Raw genomic sequence first — 14,137 nt, 5'->3', positions numbered from 1 at the left:
ATGAACTGGAAAAACACAGCAGGGTGATCAGCATCTGAGAGAGGAAGCAAGGTTAACGTTTTGGATGGGAGTGAAATCTTATGTGTATCAAGATGAGTGCATTTATGTAAATTGGTGAATTGTCAAATAATGTGCAGAACACAAAAGCAATCTATTACAATTTAGTCCCAGCTGATTGAAAATGATAGTGTGCATTCTTTCACGCTCTTAACGTGGTCCGTTGATGCCTATGAGTATTAAATTGTGATGTTTAAGATTAATGTTTCCTTTGTAGGGCTCAAATTTAATTTATTATTTTTCATAGGAGTCAAATTGTTACCAGTGGCTGTAACCGTCAGAAGCAAATTTTCATTCCAGTAGCAAAATCAATTAGAATCAAAGCAAAACTGATGACCAGAATTAAAACACAAAGTCTAAATATATAACATCAGGTGGCAGGGTTTGTAACCTCACAAGCACAGTTTTGTAAGCGAGTGGAATAATCATTGGCACAGCTGAAAAAATCACTCAGAAATCCTACTCAGCGAGCCTCAAATTTAATTCACGCCTTTTAGTTAGTCTGTGGAACTTATTTAATAAACCCAGTAGCCCTGTTAAAGGGAACCATTGTCATCTAGTAAAGGGTCTTTCAAGCCCCATGTACCATGTTTGTAAATGGAAGAATACTCAATAACTCAATCATTGAGACAATAGGAACATAGGAACAGGAGTAGGCCATTTAGCCCCTCGAGTCTGTTCTGCCGTTCAGTGAGATCATGGCTGATCTATGACCTCACTCCATATATCTGCCTTAGCTCCATATCCCTTAATACCTGTGGTTAACAAAAATCTATCAACCTCGGATTTAAAATTGAACTAGCATCAATTGCTGTTTGCGGAAGAGAGTTCCAAACTTCTACCACCCTTTGCATGTAGAAGTGTTTCCTAATTTCACTCCTGGAAGTCCTTGTTCTAATTTTTGGGCCCTGTTCCCGAGTCCAAGACTCCCCATCCAGCAGTATTAGTTTCTCTCTATCTACCCTATCAGTTCCCCTTAATAGCTTGAAAACTTCGATCAAATCCCCCCTTAATCTTCTAAATTCCACAGAATACAATGCTAGTTTGTGTAATCTCTCCTCATAATATTATCTTTGGAGTCCAGGTATCATTCTAGTAAATCTACGCTGCACTCCCTCCAAGGCCAATGTATCCTTCCTAAGGTGAAGTGCCCAGAACTGAACACAGTACTTCAGGTGTGGTCGAACCAGGGCTTTGTATAGCTGCAGCATATCTTCTACCTCCTTGTATTCTAGTCCTCTAGATATAAAGGCCAGCATTCCATTAGCCTTCTTGATTATTTTCTGTACCTGTCCTTGATATTTTAATGATTTATGTACATTGATCCCTAAGTCTCTTTGGACCTCTACCTTGGTGGAGCTTTTCAACATTTAGAAAGTACTCTGATCGATCCTTTTTAGGTCCAAAATGGATAACCTCACACTTGCCTACATTGAAATCCATTTGCCACAGTTTTACCCATTCACTTAATCTATTAATATCGTTCTGTAATTTTATACTTCCATCTACACTGCTTACAATGCTGCTTATCTTTGTGTCATCGGCATACTTGGATATATGGTTCTCTATCCCATCATCTAAGTCTTTAATAAATACATTGAATAGTTGAGGCCTCAACACGGATCCAGTAGTCACATCCTGCAAATTTGAGTACCTGCCCATTATCCCTACTCTCTGTCTCTTAACCAGGTCACTAATTTGCCCTCAATTCCATGAGCTTCAACTTTAGCTAACAGTCTCTTATGAGGGACTTTATCGAATGCCTTCTGGAAATCCATATAAAGAACATCCATAGACATTCCCTTGTCCACTACTTTAGTCACCTCTTCAAAAAATTCAATCAGGTTCATCAGGCATGACCTACCCTTTACAAGTCCATGGTGGCTCTCTTTGATCAGCGGAAAATTTTCAAGGTGTTCAGTCACTCTATCCTTAATTATAGACTCTAGTAATTTCCCGACAACAGATGTTAGGTTAACTGGTCTATAATTCCCTGGTTTCCCTCTCTCACCTTTCTTAAATAGCAGAGTGATGTGCAGTTTTCCAATCTAAAGGAACGATTCCTGAATCGAGAGAACTTTGGAAGATTATAGTTAGGGCATCTGCAATGTTCTCACCTACTTCCTTTAAAACCCTGGGATGGAAATCATTTGGTCCTGGGGATTTGTCACTCTTTGGTGCCATTATTTTCTTCATTACTGTTAATTTGCTTACGTTAATTATGGTGAGTCCCCGTCTCTGATTCAAAATTAGTTTCCTTGGGGTGTCCGGCATGCTATCCTCTTCCTCTACTGTAAATACTGACGCAAAGTAATTATTTAACATATCCGTCATTTCCTTATTTTCATTTACAATATCACCATTGTCAGTTTTTAAGGGGCCCACATTGCTCTTGACCACCCCCTTTTACCTAATATAATTGTAAAAAAAATGTTTGTTGATTTTGATATCCCTTGCAAGTTTCTTTTCATACTCCCTTTTTGTAGCTCTTACTATCTGTCTCGTCACCCTTTGCTGTTCTTTGTATCTCTCCCAGTCGCTAGGATCTGTATTTTTTGCATTTTTGTATGCATTGCTGTTATCGTCTGCCATTATAATTGTAAGCTTTAATTCCAAAAATAAATAATTTACTTGAATGACGTCTTTGTAAAAGTTTTATAGTGCGACACAAACTTACCTCAGTGTCCGACATAGTAAATTTTCATTATGTGTTTCTGAAGCTGTTGTTCGAGTACTGCCAATCCTCATACACACATATTTAAAATGGGGAATGTTAAATAGTCTAGATGTTGGTCCCTGAATCACGTACACATATTTTCCTAATAAAATAAACTGAGGTAAACCAAGGGATGGTGTTGATTTTCTCACTGAGCTGTGCATTCTTTTTTATTTTGCCACAAACTGAGAAATATCACCTGAAGCCCATAAAATAGCATCGCCATTCTTTAATATATTTACGTACACTGATTTATTTTTTTAAAGAAAATATCTCATCTGAAAATTCCCCACAGTACTACATTGATATAAATGTTTAAATCTCAAATACATGGTGACAGCTGCCAAGGCACAGTTCAAAATGCTACATTAAATTATCTTTTGTGATCATGGTTAAGAAGAGAATTCTTTGCACGAGCAGATAAGGTACATATATAATATCTTGGTTGATGTGCTCATTTATTGCATTCCACATCACGGGCACCAGTTATTACAAAAATTTTTATTGCCACCCAGTAACATGCTTATGGCCTCCATGCATTATTTGGTATTTTACTCAGATTCCTGTTTACTACAGTCTTACATCATGTCATGTTCGGACTCTGCACAGAATTTGCTGTTTACTACTTTATCAAATCAATTTTTAAAATCCCACTTCAAATTAAATGATTAGCTTTCTATTTTTCTAGTTGCCCTGTTTTCTTTTTATGTTTAAATTCTGTTATTAAATTTTCCTGAAGCAACAGAATAGCACTAAAGAATGGGGCCTGGAAATTCCTGGGGGCCCCACTCTTCCAGTGTAAGAGTAGAACCCCTGTTTACTCTTATTCAAGGCTGGATTCCCATCACAATTTGTGGGGATGGAGTCATTTACATAGCAAGGTTGGTCCACTGAGGTCTGCATGGGCACATTAGTGACAGCTGTCCTGGCCCAAGGTGATCCGTCTTTCTACGGTGGAGCTGAGTCTTCCAGAGACCCAAACAGCCCAAAGAAAAAGATTGTTAGTTTCAAACTCTTCAGCTCCCACTGGAGCCGCTCCAACTAGAGAAGGTAATCACCCTCTCCAGGATCGATTCTCTTACTGTGGTGAAAGTTAGGGTGTTTAGAAGGCCTCAAAGGGTCTCGCGGCATGTCTTAACTGGCATAAGTTCTGCTGAGGCTTTCAATAGCATAAAAAGAGGAATTTCCTGGGGAAGCCCGGGAGCTCCTTCCACCTCCCCCCCCCTCGCCTCGTCCCTTTGATGTGGAGGAGTGGGTGGAAGATCGCCACCCCCCTCCAGAACTTAAAGGTCCAGTCCAAATGGAGCAGAATCCCAGTAGAGACAGGATCAGGCCCATACTCCAGCCTCCCTCACTACCCCCATCCCCGCTCCTTGATTTACATGTTTTCCAGTCACAGCAATTTTGTAGCCTTAATTTCTAACAAACTAACATCCTTGCAAATGCACTTCCAACAGTGTCACTGGTTAAGGGTCAGGAATAGAAACACTGACAAATTTTCAGCTACCTAGCCCAAGGTGCTGATGCCAAGGGTAGTATTGCCCTGGCTGAGTTCAGCTGACTCACTACAGACCAGAGATCAAACCTAGGACCTTCCCTGTGTGGCTCAGCTCCTCGGTGTGAAAAACCTGCTGAGACCATCGGGGGAGCTGGGAGATTTTTTAGTGCAAAAAATATCTTTGAATTATCAGGAGTATACTGTATTTGTTTGCATATTTATTTCTGTGTGTCTGGTGTGAGTGTGTGCATATTTGGCTGGTTCTGTCTCTATACATATATCTGTGTATGTGAGCTTGTGCACACTGGTGTGCCTGTATTTGTGTATGAATCCATGTGATTAAGAAGTAATTTAAGTCATATTATTCATCTGTCTTTGGTTATTATCTTGTGAGCTCAGTAGATTAAATATTCTGCTCCAAGTTGTATCCAAGGTTCACAAAAGACCCCTTCTATTAGATACTGGACACTTTCATTTGTATGTCTCTAAGATTGAGATGTCCCTTCAGTAATTCATCACTAAACTTAATGAGTGGTTTACCCTGGGTTCTGTGTGAAGATGGGGATGTTTGGAACTATCTGTGAAGGATGCATCTGGAAAATTGAACTCCAGCAAACTCCAGCTGCTATTGTAGGATTTACAAATGTTGTTTAATTAAACAGTAACCGAAGGAAAGGCTAGACTGGGTGGTGCTGTGTGTTAGCATATTGTCCTTTTATCTCTGCACTTTGATTTGAATCCGGCCCAGTCTCATTTCTTTGCTAAGCTGTAAAGGTCCTACTTGAAATGGGTTAGTGTAATGTAAGATCAATCCTGGTGGATGTGAGCCCACAGTTCAAAACTGCCCATTTAATTTGCAATAAATTAACCATCTCATTCGGACAGATCACAAGGTTAGCTGGTGTGAGAGATGGAAAAATTCACACTGGTGCAGTAGAGGGTGCTGTTCTGAGGTTGAGGTTGTGGATTCATGTTTGGTCAAAGTGGAAGTTTGGAAGTATTTTGCATACATGCCAACCTAGAAAACTAGAAAAGCTGAGCAGCAGTTTCAAAAAAGCTGACACAACCCTAAAAAAACGGACAACAAAAAACAGCCCTGAATATAGGCCTAAGACATGTAAGTGCACTGAAAATGCAATGGGAATGTCGTAGAATGTTGTGTGTACCTGCATCTTAAGCTACCAGCTATATAGCATAAAATTGTGGCCTTTTTTTTAGGGTCTTCCCTCATTTTTGTGCAGAAATTACCTGGACTGCGGATGTATATTGGGACACTCTTTTGCTAAATCTGATTGTTAAATTGTGACATGGTGATACCTTTTTCATCCCTGCCACCCCCCATCCCCAGTTCATAGAGGAACTGTGGTCCCCGTACCCCCAGTTAATGCTGGTATTCTTCTTCCTTCCCCCCCACCCACCAGCTTCCCCACCAGTAAATGCTGATAACTTTTATCTCTCCCCCTGCCCTCCCCCCCCCATCAGATTATACCGGCACTCTTCTCTATCCCCTCCTCCAAGTTCACTATTATCTCCCGATTTCGCCCTCCTCCCTATCTGTCTGGGGAAACAAAGCCAGAGCTACATGCTGTGGACGAGAATTCTCAGGAATTCCTGACCTCACAAAATTACTGCTAGATCATGAATTCCCGCCCACAGTGTTTATCAGAATTTCGATCAGCCAGAGCAGTTCCAGGTAGTGGTGGGGAGAGAATTGGGGAGCGCAACTGATTTTTGTCTGCAAACAAAAAGGAATGGATACCACATCTGAAATACTGACTGTCCACATAAAACACGGAAGGTTGCTATTTATGGTTTCATGCTGGAGCATTCTCCTGCACTGGCACCCCTCAGCTTAATACGCACAATAATAAATGGCATCATATATAGCACTTTTAAAGTACCACGGCACTTCATAAATATAGGAAGAGTTGGAATACCAAACAAAAATTGGGGGAAAAGTATGGGGAAAGGAGTGATCAAAGAAGTAGGTTTTGAGGAGGTGCTTGAAGATGAGGATAAATGTAACAAGGTGGAGGGGTTTGGGAAGAGGATTCCAGAGTCAAGGTCTGATGGCTGAAGGCTCCGTCACGTATGGTGGAGTGGAGGAAGGGTGAAATATGCAGTAGACTGGAATCAGAAGAGCAGGGGTGCAAGGAGAGGTAGGATGCAATGGGGCCATGCAGGGACTTTTAGATGAGGACCAAGATTTTGAAATCAATATGCTTGGAGACTGACAGCCAATGGAAATTGATGAGGACAGGGGTGTTTGGTGAATGGGACAAATTATAACTGAAAAATGTACATTTTTAAAAGGATTATGACAGCAGATTATGGGTTTCATTAATTTTAAATTATATTTATAACTCCTTAAAATTTGTTTGGTGGAGACAAATTTCATCGTCAACAGCCAGTCAGAATGGCCCTATATGAATACATATAAGAATGACAGATATAAACCTGTAAATCATAGAACCATTGAAATAGGATCAGAATTGGCCATCAACCTGTATTGCTCACTGCTGACTTTGTTCAGGTAGCACACAAAGCATTTAATACCTGTGAATACTAATTAGAGACTGTGACATGTAACTATCTAATATTACAGCGCAGACAAACTGCCAGTCTGAACAATGTCGTTTTCACTCCAGTCATAATGCACAGTGGAAACTCCCACCTCCTGAAGCTAGTTTAAATTTGCCAGTGTGACTTGAATTATTCTGGCAAATCGCCAATCACTTCTTGCCCTGAGGAAAACCACAGCTTGTATGTGTGGTGGGAGACCGATGAGTGGGTTGGGGGATGGTAATGCGTCATCCGATATGCAAACAAGGTCAGGACAGAGATGAGTGCAAATGCCAACTTTATCTGAAGTAAGTGGACTCTTCAGGGTAGATAAGGTTGTGAACACTTGTAGTTTTCAGAATTGTTGTTGCTGTTCTCATTGTTTGAGTCAGTGAACAGTTATAACAGTCTCTATCTAATTAGTGCTCTGACACCTGTAACGGATGCCTCATTGGAAACATGCCAGCATTTACTGCGTTTCTGGCAATGGGCAAACAGCTTAAGTTGTGTGGTGCTCACATTTGCTATGCCTTGTGAAGACACCTACATGGTGCAAGACAAGGTTTGTAAATGCACATGGAGTTTGCAGGTGAGGGGTTGGCCATCATTATCTTTCTGTAAGGATACTGCCATCAAAATGACTTTGAACCCAAAACGTCAAGTTACCTACTGCATAGTCATTGTATCCGTTCACTTTGCTTGGCTAATAAGGCCCTTAGTGACTTGCTGCTTGAATATTAAATATATTTGTATTGCTAAATGTGGATTTGAACTAAGCTCATGAATTTCCATTGACTCCAGAGCTCTTTCTGACTTGCTTTTAAAAAGGCAGTTGTAGTTGTGAAATTATAATTGGCTAGTCAGTGATAAATTGGAAGAAACGCTTGAGGTCATGGCTGGCATGGTTAGCCTTGGTGGTGAGAAAGGGAGCGACAGATAGCCAGAGTTCAGAGTAAAGCTTTCATCTGGGTTATTATCTTTCAGGGTTAGACTCGGTATTGACAGGTTGGATTCCTTTCTATGCAAGGTCTGATCTCTCCACAGAGCAGGTTAATGGAGAACAGAGCCCAACAAAGACTGATTGATCCATTCTCACATCAGGAGCATATAGAAATGTAGTTCACTTCTTTTAAACTTAGCCCACTGCGGCACCGTAATGATGCCTAACGTTCAGTTTAGACACTATTAGAGGGAAACCCTTTTGTCACTGTTTTGTAATCCGTATTTATCTTCTGCTTGAAAGTAGTAAAGATCTTAGTCAATTCTAACCCTGCTACTGTGTTGATGTGAAAACTGTAAGAGCGGTCTCAGTGCATCTTATTAACTATTTTAATCTGTATGCCTAGCTGGTTTAGTTTTGTTTTCTTGGTCTCTCTCCTGCTGTTGCTTTCCCATAACAGTATGTCCCCTTTGTTTGCTTCATCTCATCCCTTAACATAAGCTTTCATTTTACCTTCATACATTTTCTTTTACATCTGTATTCCTTTTTTTCATTTCTAATAGCACTAATCTTTTCTCGAGTGTCGTTGTTGCACTGTTCCCTTACGTTCCTTCCGCGCCTACATGTCTTAAAGACTGTCAGGAGTTTTTCACTGCTTGCAGATAGAATGGCCAGTTTGGACTGCTCGAGATAACAGAACATCCTTCGGGTTTTACAACAAAGATGCTTTTGGTCAGTTCCAGATGTGTGTTCTTCACATAAAAGCTTCTGTGTAAATGTTCTACTTTTTAAATTGTCCAAAAATATAATTGTTAAATCTTTTTGCTCTGTTAAGCTGATCCAATTGCTCAGGCAACAGCTTAGCCTGCTTTAATTACCGACAAAAAATGCTGGAAACACTCAGCAGGTGAGGCAGCATCTGTGGAGAGAGAAATAGAGTTAGCAGTTCAGTTCGATGACCTTGAGTGTTTCCAGCATTTTCTGTTTTTATTTCAGATTTCCAGTATCCATAGTATTTTGCTTTCGTTTTGATTACCGACATGTTACATCTCCACCTTCCTTTCAGGACAGTATAATGTTTTTAACTTAATTTTTCCTATCTCCTTTATTTTTTCTGGCAAGTTTTCTTTTTTTTAATAACTGTTTCTGTTCCTCCTAATTCTTTTATCCCCTTAAGCTGATTCTGAAATTAAAGATTCTTGCAAGGGCAGTTGGACAAGGGGTGTGTGAGAGATGCTGAAAATATCAAGTCTTGTCTAGCCTGTGCCCAGGATTTGTGAAAGTTCTCTTTTATTAGATTTCCTGCGGACAACTAAATAGTCCCATAGCTTTACACAGTGCCGCTTGTAACATAGGGACAGCGGGGCCCACAGGAAAGTGGTCATTTCCTGTCTGTAACCACAAACCTCAAAGTACTGTGCCCTAATAGCACGTTGTGTGCTTTCATTTAGTCATGATGTGGTAGACGAGGCAGCTCTTCTTAGTTGTGTGATTTAGTGGGAGCTTTCAGCCAAGCTGTTACGTTCCAAAAGATTTGTTACACATTTTGAAGTGTTTTATGTGGACTGACGTACTCATGAAGGGGGGGAAAAATTATAAACTTAATGAACCAATTTCACCACAGCACCTTATTTCTTTACTTTGTATTATCAAGATAATGATTAATTTTGTGGTTTAGACCTTGCAAAACATTCAATTTTATCTTTTCCGAAGCATTGAATGCCACAGCTTGAAATTTCTGCCATTGAATTGATAAATATTTTAAAATAATATCACTTTATGTACTCTCTTCACCAATGTGCTAGAGTTCAGTATTGGTGTAAAATTACACTTTCAAAATGATAAAGCCTTTTTAAGGCCACAGTGCATTACTTCATTGTTACATAGGCTACAATTACAGATTTCAGACATGTTTTAACTTGTCAGTAACCTTAAGTAGGGGGAAAATTAGATGCTTTTTTTACTTCTAGTGCAAAGACTTAAAATGATTTCTCTTCACACTTCACAGCTTCAGCTATCCCAGATAATGGAAAGAAGACTTGTTTAAAATTGAAAGTTCTCGTGCGACAATCAAGTAAGTTCCTTTGGCAGGCTTGAAAGGGTGGCTTTAGCGCATGCTTTATCGTAAGCACTGGTAAAACTTTTTTTTCTCTTACTGTGTATACCTTGTGTGGTATCTGTTCTGTACATAGCATTTTCTGTGTTATTTTTCCATCATATTTTTTTCTTACCATTCTTCACTGAGCTTTTATGGCAGTTGCTAACTTGTTGTTTCTGCAAGTTTTCCATGGTTAAAACAAACGGACAAGTTCAGCAGCACTTTTGACATGTCAACGATTAAAAAGGAGGACAAAAAAGGGAAATAAAAAAAATGTCACACTAACATATTTGGCTATTATTTCTATTTTTGTTATAGACAGCTGTTCGAAAACTGTAGGTGTACATGAAAGTGTTTTCGGTGCTAACGACAGAGTAGACAGTTCATTAGAACCAGCAGGTTAGTATGCTTAGAGAATCTTTTAACAAGTGCGTCTGTCCCCCCTCTCTTTCTTATTGACCCTCCGTCACAGTTTGCATGCCCTGCATGGGTTCAGTGTTGAACGCTTGTTCCCCCCCCCCTTTTTGGTGGTGGTCTCCTTGCTAACTTTCTTCTGTATATTTTGCAACAGAATGATGCAATAACTCTTGCATGGTGTGCCAGATTTTTATTATTGCCATTAGCTAAAGGCATGTGACGTAAAATGAAAGTCATTTGATTCCGTGCAATGCTGGATATTCTGCTTAATACAAATGTAGTAAGACAGGATATCCAGCAGACATAACGTTTCTGCTGTCTTTTAACTGCTATATTACATTTGCTTTGCAAAAAAGAAGCTAAATCAAAAATTGCCTTAATAAGGAAGGAGTTAAATTAACCAACTTTTTAGTGCTCTGATAAAACTGCCTAACGATTTATTAAACCAGAACCATGCAACTAACTAATTTTGTAATTGATATGTGGGAGGGAGGGGGTTGTTCCAAAATTGAACGGGGTTGCAGTTCTCATGTTCCGTAAGATATGTGTCCATGACAACTGAAAATATTGTCACATTGTGATATATGGCCCCCTCAGTTTAGTAGAACCCAGGCTCATGTGTGCCTGCATAACTGCCTTGAACAGAAATACCAGACCTGTCTGGAGCATATTTATGTGTCTCTTTGTATTTTTAATGTTGTCCTTTTCATTAAAGTCTGCCACCAACTTTTATGTCTCTGAGTATATTTGGTTGTGTTAGTAACTCACTGCTGCTGCCAATATTTTAGCAAACCTAACATGAAAAATGATGCGACTGAGTGTTGCTGTTCATTTCATTATTGTGAGGGACTGAGTGGCACAGTGGATCTGAACATTGACCTTTCACCCTTGGGATCTGGGTTGGGATTCAACCCAGATTGATGGGATCATATTCTGCGCTCACTCACGTGTTCTCTCTATCTCTCTCAAAGAAAGAAAGACTTGCATTTATATGGCGCCTTTCATGACCTCAGGACGTTCCAAAGTGCTTTACAGCCAATGAAGTACTTTTTGAAGTGTAGTCACTGTTGTAATACAGAAAATGTGACAGCCAATTTGCGCACAGCAAGGTCCCACAATCAACAATGAAATAAATGACCAGATCATATGTTTTAGGTGTTGGCTGAGGGATAAATGTTGACCAGGACACCGGGAGAACTTACCTGCTTTTCTTTGAATAGTGCCAGGTTATCTTTTATGTCCACCTGAGGGCATCTAGGTTTAACATCTAATCTGAAAGATGGCACCTCTGACGGTGCAGCAATCACTCGGTACTGCACTGAAGTGCCAGCTTAGATTATGTGCTGAAGTCTCTAGAGTAGGGCTTGAACCCACAACCTTATCACTCAGAGGCGGGACAGCTTCCCACTGAGTAAAGCCAGACACCTATCTATCTCTATCTATATCTCTTTCTTATATTCTGTGATGTTTGGTCCCGAGTAAAATGATTTTGGACAGTTTGAACTCAGTATCCATTGGGTGTGAGTGCACAACACAAAGCATCCTAAAAAGAACAACTCTCGCCTAACCCCACACTCAGAGCCGTGCTGGTTAGAACTCACCAGATGTGGCTTTACAGCAGTCAGTTGGTCTATGCTCAGAGAAAATCAGTGAGTGGAGTGACCCTGTGCACAATTTGTTTTCCTCCATTTCTACTTTGTATTTCCACATCTCCCCCTCCTCTCCGATACTGCTCATTCTCTCATTGGGATACAGTTGCATGGGCACCAGGATCCCTTTTTCTACCTTGGCCAAGTGGCGATTGCTCATGTGTGATTCTCGACATTGAGTGACAGTGGGCTATCCATTTCTGGAGGACGTAACAGCCAAGCCCAACCTGTCCTCAGCCGGCATTCACATAGACATAATTTCAGTAATGATCATTGTATAGTGATCAGGAGCAGCAACCCTGGCCAATTTATTCCCCTTTTCCCTTCCCTTCACAGCAGAGCCGTGGCCAATTGTAGCTCCTTCACCACTTGTCATCTGAGATTGGCTAACTCAGCACAGGTTGTGAATTGAACCTGGAACCTTCCTGGACTGTATGACTGAAAAACTGAGCCATATTTTAGTTTTTATTTTTATTTTTTAGTTCTTGTCATTTTTTTAGTTTTAGTTTTTCATTCTAATTATTTATCTTTCTTGGTCTCTGGCCACAATGACAATAATAAATACTTATAACATCATAACTTATTGCCATTCCCAAAATTCAGGGCACACAGACAAAAGGATTCAAAGGGATAATATTGCAATCCCACACTCTCAGTGGGTTGTCACGTTCACAGGAGGTGCGATGTTGCAGCCCTGTCTCTGACCGATGCTCCCTACGAGCAAAGCTTTCCCCCTGAGAGTGTGACCTCCCACCCACACAAAGACAGGAATCCACCCAGAGTTTTATTTTCAGAAAATAAAATCACAGAAGAATCATGTGTATCAAGAAAAACAGCACTTCTTACTCTCAGGAAAATGAAACTTGCGCACCAAACACACACAATATCCGTACTATGCCCAGGGAGGTGGGCAAAGTCCACTTAAATTAAAAATGGACAGTAATATTAAGTTGGCTCAGCGTTACAAGAGCAAGCAGAATTTTGTGCTCAGATTATACATTATTGGCAGACTCACTGCTCCAGTTTACATTGGTTGCGAGGAGGGAAAATCAGGCCAATTGTTGGGGAATGCTTGGAGAGCTTAGCAATCCCCAACAATTCACCTTCTGTGAATGGAGATTGTTTGTGCTGTTACTACCACCACAGCTACATAGGTTTATACAGTGCTTCTCACACAGCTGAACATCTCAGAGCAATTGCTAGGGTGAGAGGTGGACATTGACCAGGAAGTGAAGGAATTTAGGGAGGGGAGATCAAAGACATGGACAAAGATATAGGTTTTATAGGCGGCTTTTGCTAGCAGAGAGTAAAGTAGCAAGACAAAATGGTTTTGGAAAAAAGTTCCAGAGAGAAAGGGCAATGTGGGTGAAAGATTGACCTCCGATGGTGGATCGGAGGGAGTGGGGAACAAATAGTAATTGTGCATGAGAGGAATGGAGGGTGCAGGCTGAAAGCAAATATTAGGGAAGATTTCCCAAATAGGGTGAAGTAAAGTTGTGGATAGGTTTGAAGATAATTTTGAAATTGATTTGCTGGGGTAGAGGAAGTCAATGGACCTTGGTGAGGGCAGGATGTGGGAGTGTGGGATGTTGTGCAAGAGAGAACTTAGACTGCATAGTTCTGGATTAGGCAAATGTTGTGAAGGTTTTGTTCAAAGGTGAACAGAATGCCAAGTTTACATACCACAAGGATCAGAGTGGAAATACATTTGTTACAGTAAATATACTATATTCATGTATAAAATGGAATGACGGGACTAGAGGCACAAATTCAAAGTCTTACACACTGAAAGTCCAAGTGTTGGATTATTCTGTCTACTTGTTAGTGTTGTGAAATGGCAGCCTTGATAAGATGATACAGCAGATTTCCACTGCTAGCTGTCTGTTAACAACATCACAAATGTAGCGAGAAAATTTCCTGTTTGCCAGCGCTAGAAAAATTATCAAAATCTTCTGAAGGAACATGTTTACAATGTTGCTAAAACATAGTGACCAGAGGAAATCTCCCAGTATCTCTCCTGTCAAATTTGGGAAATAATTTTACCCAAAAAAGGCAAGATATAAAAATAACAACACCTTCTCCTTGAAGTGTTTGGTGCCATTTATTGTTGTTCAAATGCGAAATACTAATTAACTCTAAAAGATTTCACAGACCAGTGCCTTAGACAAAGATTCCATTGTCCAAGGAAGAAAAAGGATGC

The 14,137-nt window shown here is 40.2% G+C and overlaps 1 protein-coding gene across 2 annotated transcripts in view; it reads left to right on the top strand.

The window, feature by feature from the left end:
- Positions 1-14,137, top strand: part of LOC137320924 (ephrin-A5-like) — a 197,405-nt gene that overhangs the window by 179,624 nt on the left and 3,644 nt on the right. The window contains exons 3-4 of one of the 2 annotated variants that reach the window (XM_067982920.1): positions 9,782-9,847; positions 10,190-10,270. In XM_067982920.1, the coding sequence (XP_067839021.1) occupies positions 9,782-9,847; positions 10,190-10,270 (147 nt within the window). The remainder of the gene's footprint in view (positions 1-9,781; positions 9,848-10,189; positions 10,271-14,137) is intronic. The other variant, XM_067982921.1, reaches the window with a different exon arrangement.

The sequence above is a fragment of the Heptranchias perlo genome, chromosome 4, assembly GCF_035084215.1.
Source record: "Heptranchias perlo isolate sHepPer1 chromosome 4, sHepPer1.hap1, whole genome shotgun sequence".
Taxonomy (NCBI): Eukaryota; Metazoa; Chordata; class Chondrichthyes; order Hexanchiformes; family Hexanchidae; genus Heptranchias; species Heptranchias perlo.
Note: the sequence above shows the minus strand (reverse complement) of the source record. Positions and strands in the feature narration are given on the sequence as shown.